Source organism: Aotus nancymaae, unplaced genomic scaffold (assembly GCF_030222135.1).
Source record: "Aotus nancymaae isolate 86718 unplaced genomic scaffold, 86718_ANA_hifiasm-v0.15.2.pri h1tg000067l, whole genome shotgun sequence".
In the NCBI taxonomy this organism is placed as follows: Eukaryota; Metazoa; Chordata; class Mammalia; order Primates; family Aotidae; genus Aotus; species Aotus nancymaae.
The window spans coordinates 31,808,308-31,820,503 of NW_026988482.1; the positions used below are offsets into that span (position 1 = coordinate 31,808,308).

General features: G+C 41.2%; 1 protein-coding gene and 1 pseudogene across 1 annotated transcript in view; one reads left to right on the top strand and one right to left on the bottom strand.

Moving 5' to 3' along the window:
- DNAH12 (dynein axonemal heavy chain 12) overlaps nt 1-12,196 on the bottom strand; it is a 243,749-nt gene that overhangs the window by 2,276 nt on the left and 229,277 nt on the right. The window contains exons 67-72 of the mRNA XM_064367223.1: nt 11,111-11,344; nt 10,111-10,299; nt 7,787-7,890; nt 5,818-6,022; nt 1,886-2,023; nt 1,362-1,453 (exon numbers count right to left, since the gene is read on the bottom strand). Coding sequence (XP_064223293.1) covers nt 1,362-1,453; nt 1,886-2,023; nt 5,818-6,022; nt 7,787-7,890; nt 10,111-10,299; nt 11,111-11,344 — 962 coding nt within the window. The remainder of the gene's footprint in view (nt 1-1,361; nt 1,454-1,885; nt 2,024-5,817; nt 6,023-7,786; nt 7,891-10,110; nt 10,300-11,110; nt 11,345-12,196) is intronic.
- Nucleotides 378-9,697, top strand: LOC105722944 (keratin, type II cytoskeletal 8-like; annotated as a pseudogene).

Sequence of the window (12,196 nt, forward strand, 5' to 3'; positions counted from 1 at the left end):
CTTACATATTGGCTTTTACTAGAAGAAAGGACTAGAGACACAGAGGAAAAGAAATGTAAAAAAAAGAAAATGAAAAAGTGACAATGAAGAATTGAGAGAAATAAAAGAAAACTCTGGAAAGGCAAAGGGTAAACAGTGGACACATAGCAATGTCAGCCCATTTTTAATGACCATCCATGAGGCAGATGCTATCACTTTTGACCTTGACAATGACCCTGTCCCCATTCCTATTCTTATCACATATCAATGTCAGCCAATTTTTAATGACCATCCATGAGGCAGATGCTATCACTTTTGACCTTGACAATGACCCTGTCCCCATTCCTATTCTTATTTCACAGATACAAATTGGAGGCTTGGAGACACTGAGCATTCTTCTCAGTTACACAGCTCCTAAGTGCCAGCATCAGGATTCAAACAGATGTGCCTATCTAGAAAATCTGGTTCCTTTTCACTATGCTGCATTGTTTATTAGTTGGAAGGAATGAAGGTGGAAAGAAAAGGAAGAAAAAATGAATATATACACGAGGCAAAGTAAGTTAAGAAAAACAGCAGAGACTGAAATAATGAAATGAACTTACGTGCAGTTGACTCTCCTCATAACTGTCTTAGAATTAGCTCTGCAGAACTATCTTATTGCCCCTCTTACACAATTTTTCCTACTCAGTCTTTAATGCTCCCTTGGGAGCAACATCTAACTCTGACCCTGGAGATAGAGGATTATGCCTATAAATGGATTGTTAAGGCCAGTGCTCCAAGGGAAACTTTCTCTCCTTCTCTCCTCCTACCCCATATATTTTATTTATTTTTTTCTTCTTTTTTTTAAATTATACTTTTAAGTTCTGGGGTAAATGTGCTGATTGTGCAAGATTGTTACATAGGTATACACATCCCCATTTATTTTAAACAGTAATAGTATGACATAATTTCCTGAGTGAAGCTGGAAATTCATTATTTACTGTAAATATTTATTTATTATTCCATCAAAAGGCAAGAAAAGGTTTCCCATTCACTAACAGAAAGGAGAACTTCATTATAACTAACTGTAAACCGTTTAAAAGTGAGGTGGCCCTACACATTACAAAACAGAAGGCAACTGCTATAAAGCAGAATGAGCAGGAACATAATTCCAGCTAACTTTTCTACTAATAAGACTACTGAAATGCTGACTAGAAATTATTCAGGACCTAAAAATAACAACTCATCAGTTGCCCCAGCTTGACTTATGATTTATGTGAGAATTCTGATATTATTTATTACTTGCCTTAGAAGAGGACTTTTTTTTTTTTTTTTAAAGCAGCAGATTGCTTATCTATGATTCAGCTACAAATGAAGAGGTCCTTGCAGGTGAAACCACTGACCTTTCTCGGTCCCAGCGTGCACCATCAAGATACAGTCCATGGATATAAACACCATCTTCTGGTGATGTGTCAGATGTGTCAGATGGGATAACCTGAAGGGAGAGGGACACAGTGGCAATGATCCTCTCAGACAACTTGATCTCATAAAGAACATATTAGCTAAATATTCAGAACATACTCAGGGAAACTCTATTATATAATAGCTTATAAATGATACATTTTTTCAGACATAATTTGTAAAAAAGTATATTATTGTTTTACTGACCATGGGTTCTTTTTGAAGTAGTTTATCAAATTTGACTGTACCTCATAATAATTTTTGCTAAAGAAGAACAGCTTTGCATTATTTAAATCAAATATTGTAATATATAAAAGTTCTATCTTAGGGATACCAAGATAGATATTCTTCATATGACACAAAGAAGAAAAGTAAAATTGCTTATAATGGGTTATAATATATAAACTCGGCTTAAATACATGATTTAATGTAATGATATACTGTTGACTTTAAGGAATTACTGTACCTCAAATTCATATCCTAGCAAATCAATAGGGGTAGTATATTTTCTGGCATAATTCTGCATAGCTCCAGTTAAAAAGGCCTGGGTGAAAAAGAAACCTGACAGCCAAAACACACAAGGTTTTCCTGAATTATACCAGTCCTGTAAAGGGAAAATAAAACACATTATGTCAGTTTTTAAACTTATACAAGTGCCACCTGATGTACAATTTCTGATTCTGGTTTTTGCGTATGTTGCCCACACTTTCCATCACCAGGCCCTCTTCCCTGACGTCAAACACACAGCCTATATTGGCCCTCCCACCTCTTTCCTTTTCTAGTTACTCTTCTTGGAAAACTCAAAACAGTTTGAGCATTAACCTGATGAAACATAGTTTGAAAGAGTCAAATCTTCTTCAAAAGCCAAACGTAAATTTGATGCTTCATTATATCATCCCACTCAAAAGCAACCATCGTTAGACATCTTAGACATTGTCTAATTATAGGCCTCATTTGTTGATTCCAATTCCTTAACCATATATATATATATATATATATATATATATATATATTTTTTTTTTTTTTTTTTTTTTTTGAGATGGAATCTAACACTGTTACCCAGGCTATAGTGCAGTGACGCCATCTTAGCTCATTACAACCTCTGCCTCCCGTGTTTTAGCAATTCTCCTGCCTCAGCCTTCTGAGTAGCTGGGATTACAGGCATATACCACCATTCCTGGCTAATTTTTGTATTTTAAGTAGACACAGGGTTTCAGCATGTTGGCCATGCTGTTCTGAACTACTGACTTCAAGTGATCTGCCCACCTCGGCCTCCCAAAGTGCTGGGATTACAGGTGTGAGCCACTGTGCCTGACCCCCAGTTTCTTAACCCTCTTAAACCCCTTGTCTCTGTGTCCACTGCCCTCACTCCGGTTCATCTATTCATGGTTTTCTTTCTGTACTAGTGTGTGTTGTCTTCTTGCTTCGTCCCTTTCTGCTCAATACATCCAGAAGAATGCTCCCAGAATATAACTCACTGTGCACAGTTTCAATCAGATGTAGCATCTTGCATAATTCTCAGTGACCTACCAAATTGTTCAGTGACCCACAAAATTACAGCTTAAATCTCTTGGTCTCCTATTCAAGATATTTCACATAAAACAAACCAGGCCAGGCACAGTAGCTCACACTTGTAATCCCAGCACCTTTGGGAGGCTGAGGTGGGCGGATGACAAGGTCAGGAGATCGAGACCATCTGGCTAACACGGTGAAACCCTGTCTCTATTAAAAATACAAAAAATTAGCTGGATATGGTGGCACGTGCCTGACCCAGCCTCTCGGGAGGCTGAGGCAGGAGAATCGCGTGAACCTGTGAGACGGAGGTTGCAGTAAGCTGAGATCACGCCACTGCACTCCAGCCTAGGTGACAGAGCGAGACTCCATCTCAAAATTACAAGCAAAGCAAAAACATAGATACTTCACAATCTGGCCCCAAGTTGTATTTTCAGTTCTATTATATCTCTTTTACTTCCTTTCAAGAAATCTTGCATTCTAATCTGGACTGGACTAAAAAGACTGGACTATTTGCTGTTCTCTTTGTGCCGAGTAGACACTTATTTTCCTGCCTATCTTAAAGCGATACTACCCTTCTCAGTCCAGGCACATCTGATGGTAGAACTCCACCTAGTTTCCCAGGGTAGGCTGGTGATTCTCGCCTGGCCAGTCATACTTCAACCATAGTGACTGACTGAGAAATGGACATGTGACTCAATCAAAGCCGGAGATGCAGAAACTCTTGCTGGGACTTTTGGGGAAAAGACTCACTCTCAGCTCCTTGAAGATGTGTGGATGTGAGGCCAGAGTTGCTGTTGCTATTTTGCTACCATCAGATGAGAACTCAACAGGGAATGGAGTTTACCGGAAGGGAATGGAGACAACAGATGAAGTACAGGAAGCCAGGACAAGATATCCATATTTGCACCCTGGTCAAATGTTAACTGAAGCCACTTAAGCTCCTAGACTTTTCAGTTACATGAGGGAACTTTATTTTTGCTTATGTCTGAATTTTTGTTGCTTATAATGGAATCAACCCAAAGTGATACAGTGCCTTTTATCCCATAAGCTACATAGCTAATTCTTTTTCCTTTCTTTGCAGTATCAAAACCATTCATTCTTTAAATCCAGCTTAAATGCTATCTCATCCATGAAACAATCTCTGCTTTCTTGTGCCATAAGAATTATCTCCCTTTTTTGAAAACCCAGAGCATTTTACATGTTGGTCTTTTATAGAATATCTCTTACTATATATAGTGTACTGATTTTCTTTAGATACATGACTTGTCTCCCTGTAAGCTACTGGCAGCTTGAAGGCAGGACTTGTGTTGTAATTATCTTTTTATCACAGAACATGCAACAAGATGCTTTGAATAAAATGGGGTCTCAAGTCGTATTTATGAAATAAACAGATGAATTTTGCCTCTGAGCAGGCAGTACACTATGGGAAGAGCCAGCTTTGCTCCCTAGGGGAAGAGAACAAACTGCTGCTGGAGGTGTTGCAACAGCACAAACTATCAGGTCAAGAAGATGCAGAGAAGAGATGAAGTCTGATAAGGGCAAAACCAGGCAGAATGAGCACCAAGCACACAAAGGCTGTAAAGACCCACAAGGCTCCATATGAAGTTTGAGGTGGTTTTCTCCAATTCTGTGAAGAAAGTCAATGGTAGCTTTATAGGGATAGCACTGGGGGAGAACTAACATTAGGAGAAATACCTAATGTAGATGACAGCAGGATGGACGGAGCAAACCACCATGGCACGTGTATACTTACATAACAAACCTGCGTGTTCTGCACACATACCCCAGAACTTAGAGTATATATATATAAAAAAAAGACCCACAAGGCAATCATTTAGAAAACTTGCTCGCCCATGGCTTCCTTTATCCAAGAGTGTCTGTGGTCAGCTACTTGTACTATCTCTTAATTAGCTACCAATTACTAAGTGCTTAGTACATGCCAGCAAGATATGGCTGATCTATCAGATTGGCAAAAAGTTTAAAGGGTAGGAGAAATTCTGCTCTACATTCTTACAAGCACTGGCGATTTTATGATTAGCTTATACAATGAAACAAAGCTTCTGCACAACAAAAAGGCAAGTGAACACTGAAAGATCATATTATCTCTGTGAATGTAAAAAAACTGGGGGGATTCTCCCCATCTCATACTCCTGCATAAACATCAACCATAGAATGGGGACAGGCAGTGGAGCTGAGAAGGAAAAGCAGTGTTCTGTCTGATGTTTATGCTGGGGGAAGGGTAGAGGGTATTCAAAATACTCATCTTTTGCCCGGTTTTCTGAGATAAGAGGCACTGATTTAAAGACAATGGCCAATTATTGATAAACTCAAACCTCTGGCCTGTAATCCCAGTGTTTTGGGAGGCCAAGGTGGGAGGATTGCTTGAGGTCAGGAGCAAGGGACCAGCCTGGGGTACTTGGCGAGACTCCATCTCTACAAAAAATAAAATTAGCCCAGTGTGGTGGTACATGCCTGTAGTCCCAGCTATTCAAGAGGATCCCAGGAATTTGAGATTACAGTGAGATACAATCACACCACTGCACTCCAGCCTGGATGTCAGAGCAAGACCCTGTCTCTCAAAAACAAAAAAGACAAAAAAAAATCCAAGCCTCCAGATTTTTTGACTTACTATCAGTATTAAAATCACAAGACAACTTTAAACTGTGGTCTTACTCAGTACTTTGAAATGTGTATATTTTTCCATATTCTAAAATTTTCATCAGATTACCATGAAACTACTAATCACATTTCATTCAACTCAGACATTCAAGTGACCACAGCCAATAACTAATATCTCCCCAATTAACCAAAAAAATAAAATTTTATATATGTATCACACACACACACACATACACACACACACTCTCTCTCTTACACGTTTACCTGTAAAAAGTTCAACCGGGCTAGGAAATCTGTGATGTAACTTCCTAGGGGCTTAAGACTTGGGTATGATCGTTTGGCCCATATTTCTGGAACCTTTCCAATAAGCAAGCTGCCGGAGAGCGCCTCTAATGCAGAATCCATCACAACCACACCCTTAATAGCTTTTTCAAGGTCTTGTAGAGTGTTATGTATAGTTATAATTAAACTGCAATAAAAGAAATTATGTCATCAACATATATATGATGGTATCAACATACAGTCTTTCCAGGAGAACAGCAGGAATTTCATTCCCAGCTTTATGAGATTGCTTCCTAAAATGTGTCACCTCCCATGTGGTGGTACGTGAGGTAACGTTAAGTGATACATGTATGAACATTTTTCATTTTAATCATTACATATATAATTTAAAATATAGAAAGTAATACGACTACCATATCAAAATTTTTGCTTTCTGGCTATTTTTGCTTAGGACCTGGCTAATTTAAGCAGAGAATGATTTAAGGAGAAATATTAGGTAAATAGTGTTTCAAGTGGCATGCAAATATGAAAAAGCTATAATGATGTACAATGGCTGAAACTAAGGAAACACTGCATTAAAACATAAACTGCATATTCGTTTATACACTTGCAAATACTTTACTTCCACTTAGGCCCAAATTGCTAAGAACACCGTAAATATACTTGTAGTGAGAGCTTTTTTCTTTGCGATAAAGTGTCGCTCAGGCTGGAGTGCAGTGGTGAGATCTTGGCTCACTGCAACCTCTGCCTCCTGTAGTGAGTTTTTAGGCTAGAAGCCTGAGCAGCTGAGAGACAGTGTGCTATTATATATACATAAATATAACCTTTGTATAAGAAATGCTGAATTAACTAAGGCATCAGGTGTTTTAATATATTTTATTTTAATATGTCAACCAGCCTGGACACTAAAATAAATTTCAAAGTACTACAGAAAATCCATAACCTTTGCTTATAGCCATTACTGGATAATAAGAAAAAAAATTCATAACCTAAACAATTCTCCATTCCTTAAGCCAATATTAAATTACAGAAAATTCAGTAACAAATTTAAAACACATCATTTGTTAGTTATCCTGGGGTACCTAATCAACTCAGATTGGTTAAATCGGACTCAGTAAGGAAAAGGAGGGGTATGTGTGTCAGGTAGCAGAAAAATGACAAAAGATGTGACTACACATAGGTCTAGCTGATATTTATTCTGTCTCCAATTCCTAAGAATAGTTAACAAATGGATAAGAAATTGTGATTAATGAATATTTTTAACCAGTAAGAACAGATCTCTTTTTCATCATCGTTTTTACATTTTAAAAGATATTCTCTCTTCTGAGACAGATTCAGAAGGCAACCATCCAAAGTTGGTACTTTTTTCAATAGGGTCTCATTTTGTCACTCAGGCTGGAGTGCAGTGACACAATCTCTGCTCACTACAGCCTTCATCTCCCAGGCTCAAGCAATCCTCCTGCCTCGGCCTCCCAAAGCGTTGGGATTACAGTATGAGTCACTGTGCCTGACCGGAACTTTTCTTTTTTTTTTTTTTTTTTTTGAGATTGAGTCTTGTTCTGTTGTCCAGGCTAGAGTGCAGTGGCATAATCTCAGCTCACTGCAATCTCCGCCTGCTGGGTTGAAGCAATTCTTCCACCTCAGCCTCTTGAGTACCTGGGATTACAGGCGCCTGCCACCATGCCCAGCTAATTTTTGTATTTTTAGTAGAGACGGGGTTTCACCATATTGGCCAGGCTGGTCTTGAACTCCTGACCTTGTGATCTGCCCACCTCGGCCTCCCAGAGTGTTGAGATTACAGGTGTGAGCCACCGCACCTGGCCTGGAACTTTTTAAAAGGGGGAAAATTCCAATGAAATGACAGGATTTAATAGTCTTCTTGGGTCAATATCATTGTGTGTTTTTATCAACTTTGGATGGTTGCCTTCTGAATCACATGATATATCCTTACTTGTTAAATCTTTCCATTTCTTGTACTAACACAGTATTCATGCTCTCTTCATATCTCACAGGATACTTCTGTAGTGCTGTTTCAATGTCGAAATCAATAGGGAGCTAAAAGGACAGATTTTGAAGATCACAAATTACTCTCAGAATGGATAATTAGCTTCATTCAGCTATGATATAATAATGGCTAACACTAGGGTGTATATGTACATCAGCTCATCTACATGAACTAACGTGGATATGTACATTAATGTATGTAAGTCCTATGTATGTACATTAGCTTATCCACAACCACAGTTACTAAGAACTCACTATATGCCAGGCATTTTACAAACTACTTTAAATTCATGATCTCTTTAATGTTCTCAAAAAACCTTAAAAAACTGGTACTATTGAAGCAGCATCTTCTCCACTCTTTCTGGAATCTCCCCCGGTTCAGCCTGCCTGCTTCCACTCCTGCCTCCACCCTGTCCATCAGGGTGACCCAGAAGTCCTAGAAAGTGTTCACCTCTGGCCCCCGGGCCTTCAGCAGCCACTCCTACATGAGTGGGCCCAGTGCCCACATCAGCTCCTTGAGCTCTTCTTCCAAGTGGGCAGCAGCAGCTTCCTGGGGTGGCCTGGGTGGAGGCTATGGTGGGGCCAGCGGCATAGGAGGCATCTCTGCCGTCATGGTCAACCAGAGCCTGCTGAGCCCCCTTAACCTGGAGGTAGACCCCAACATAGAGGCCGTGCGCATCCAGGAGAAGGAACAGATCAAGACCCTCAACAACAAGTTTGCCTCCTTCATTGACAAGGTGCGGTTCCTGGAGCAGCAGAACAAGATGCTGGAGACCAAGTGGAGCCTCCTGCAGCTGCATAAGAAGGCTGAGAGCAACATGGACAACACGTTCCAGAGCTACATCAACAACCTTAGGTGGCAGCTGGAGACTCTGGGCCAGGAGAAGCTGAAGCTGGAGGTGGAGCTGGATAACATGCAGGGGCTGGTGGAGGACTTCAAGTATGAGGATGAGATCAATAAGCATACAGAGATGGAGAATAAATTTGTCCTCATCAAGAAGGATGTGGATGAAGCGGACATGAACAAGGTGGAGCTGGAGTCTCGCCTGGAAGGGCTGACTGACGAGATCCACTTCCTCAGGAAGCTGTATGAAGAGGAGATCCAGGAGCTGCAGTCCCCAATTTCAGACACATCTGTGGTGCTGTCCATGGACAACAGCTGCTCCCTGGACATGGACAGCATCATCGCTGAGGTCAAGGCACAGTATGAGGAGATCGCCAACTGTAGCCGGGCTGAGGCTGAGAGCATATACCAGATTAAGTATGAGGAGCTGCAGATGCCGGCTGGGAAGCACGGAGATGATCTGTGGCGTACAAAGACTGAGATCTCTGAGATGAACCGGAACATCAGCCGGCTCCAGGCTCAGATTGAGGGCCTCAAAGGCCAGAGGGCTTCCCTGGGGGCTGGCATCGCAGATGCCAAGCAGCGTGGGGAGCTGGCCGTTAAGGATGCCAATGCCAAGCTGTCCAAGCTGGAAGCTGCCCTGCAGCAGGCCAAGCAGGACATGGCATGGCAGCTGCATGAGTACCAGGAGCTAGTGAATGTCAAGCGAGCCCTGGACATTGAGATCGCCACCTACAGGAAGCTGCTGGAGGGCGAGGAGAGCCGGCTGGAGTTTGGGATGCAGAACATGAGTATCCATACGAAGACTACCAGCGGCTATGCAGGTGGTCTCAGCTCAGCCTATGGGGGGCTCACAAGCCCAGGCCTCAGCTACAACCTAGACTCCAGCTTTGGCTCTGGTGCAGGCTCCAGCTCCTTCAGCCGCACCAGCTCCACCAGGGCCGTGGTTGTGAAGAAGATCAGATCCGCAATAGGAGGCTGGTGTCCGAGTCCTTTGATGTCCTGCCCAAGTGAACAGCTGCAGCATTCCCTCCCAGCCTGCCCCTCCTGCTGCTGCCCCAGGGTTCAGGAGGGAGCCCACTGTGCAGGGGAGCCCAGGGAACGGAGACCCACCTGAGGCTCAGCCCTAGCCCTCAGCCCACCCGCGGGGGAGTTTACTGCCTGGGGACCCCCCTTGCCCATGCCTCTGGCTGCAAAACAATTCAATTACTGTTTTTTTACTGTCCAAAATAAAACCTCAGCTAACTCAGCCAAAAAAAAAAAAAAAATTGGTACTATTATTACCATTTAACAGATTTAGAGACTAATGCTTAGAGAGGCAAAGTTCTTGCTCAAGATCATAATTCTGGTACATGGCGTTTTCAGATTGTCATTTCAGTATCATTTCTATTTATATTATTAGCAACATATTTCAAGCTAAACATTACCTTGTTGAGGATATCTTTGGTAATTTCTAACAGAATCTGGTCAGTACTTCCTGAGGCTCCTGTCTGTTTGGAGCCTCCCTGGGTGAGAAGCAAGGACTCGAAGAGCAGTTTTGTTTGTTGAAGATCCTTGGAGATGTCAACATTTTCATGTAATCCAAATATCTCAGGGTGTTGAGTAAATGGAAGTTTCTACCAGAAAACAAATTAAACATGCATCATATTTTCCCTGGATACTGAAAGGAACGATCAGGACACGATGCTCCAAAATATGCTACTTTGGAGAGAATCAACAGATACAGAAAGAGGTCTCTGACCTCCCCTTATCTGTCTAAAAGCAGGGCATCAATTTCCGTTTTTAACTTGTGGCATACATTCCTCATTCTTGTACCAGGATGAGGAGAATGAACCTTCTCACTGGAGACAGAACTGGCACTGAGATGAGACCATATGAACAGACCTCACTCGAAACAACGCTTATCTTCCACTAGTTTCCCCCATATATTTCCTAATCACTTTCCCACAATGTATTGCCCCTAGAGCCCAAACCCCCTTTCCTTTATCTGGTCACGTCTCTATAATTTATCACCCTCTGTTAAAATGTCAAATGCCCAAGTACAACTGCATTGTTCACTTTTCACTCCTTTTCTGCACATAAAAATGTTAACAACAATACAAACCGGGTTGCCTTTTCTCCTGCTAATTTATTTTTTGTTAATTTGATTGGCGGGCCCCAGGCACTGAACATAAGAGGGTAACGTTTTTTCTTTCCTACAATACATTAATTCATGACAGACATGTGTAGACCAAAAAGGGTTAAAAACCAGCATCAAATAACAGAATACTCTAACTTTTCTAATTTTCAGTAATCACTAGAAAAAAGCTTAAAGTTGATTAAAACCATAATACTTGTCCAAATCTATACATTAGAGAGTAACATTTCACTGTTTGCTGTTAGAAAAATCACACATTAATCTAACCTTATTTTCAATGACATCATTACCTTAATGAATTCAATGTAGTCCTCATAAGTGCCTTTAGGAGGTGCAGAATAGTTTCCACTGGGAGAAAACTTATAATGAGGGTTTTCAACTATGTGCAGATTATAAAAGTCAGCCAGCATGGTTAATAGGAGACGTCTGTCCCAATCATCTGTCACTCTTCCTCCATAATTACACTCACCAGTCAGGTAAGATATAGCTTCAAATGGAACTGTATCATATTCATTGATAAATAACTGAAGGGAAGGAAAAAATGAAACAAGAAAAATCTTAAGTCTTTCACTTCATTTCCATCTTAAGTATCTATCTATCTATCTATCTAGAAAGGGGATTGAAAGAGTTATCATGAGTTGTCTTAGTTTTTTTTTTTGAGACAGTCTCACTCTGTTGCTCAGGTTGGAGTACAGTGGCGTGATCTTAGCTCACTGCCACCTCTGCCTCCCAGGTTCAAGCAATTCTCCTGCCTCAGCCTCCCAAGTAGCTGAGATTACAGGAGAATGCCACCACATCTGGCTAATTTTTTGTATTTTTAATAGAGATGGGGTTTCGCCAGTCAGCCAGGCTGGTCTCAAACTCCTGACCTCAGGTTATCCACCTGCCTTGGCCTCCCTTGCTGGGATTATACGTGTGAGCCACTGCACCTGGCCGATTATATTTTATCTTAAATTACTGTGCTTGTCTGCACCTCTAATTTTTTCTGAAATAAAGACATACTGCTTCTGTAATGAGAGAAACATTTAATTAAAAAAAGATGACATGGAAATTACCAAGTATTTTTCGTATGAATTTGGATAAACCTTGTTTTATCACACTGGCTATCAACTGGGGTTAATTTTTTCCCCCGGGGTACATTTGGCAATGTCTGGAGATAGACAGTCACAACTGCGGTGGGGGGTGGGGTGTTATGAGTATTACTGGCATCTACTGGGTTGAGGCTTGGGCTGCTGCTAGACAATACACAGGAAAACTGCCCACAGCAAAGAACTATCTGGCCCGAAATGCCAATGGTGCCAAGGCTGAGAACCAGGTGCCTGGTTTAGGACACATTTCACAATGTGATAAAAACAAAGCGATTTCAAACTTTAGTG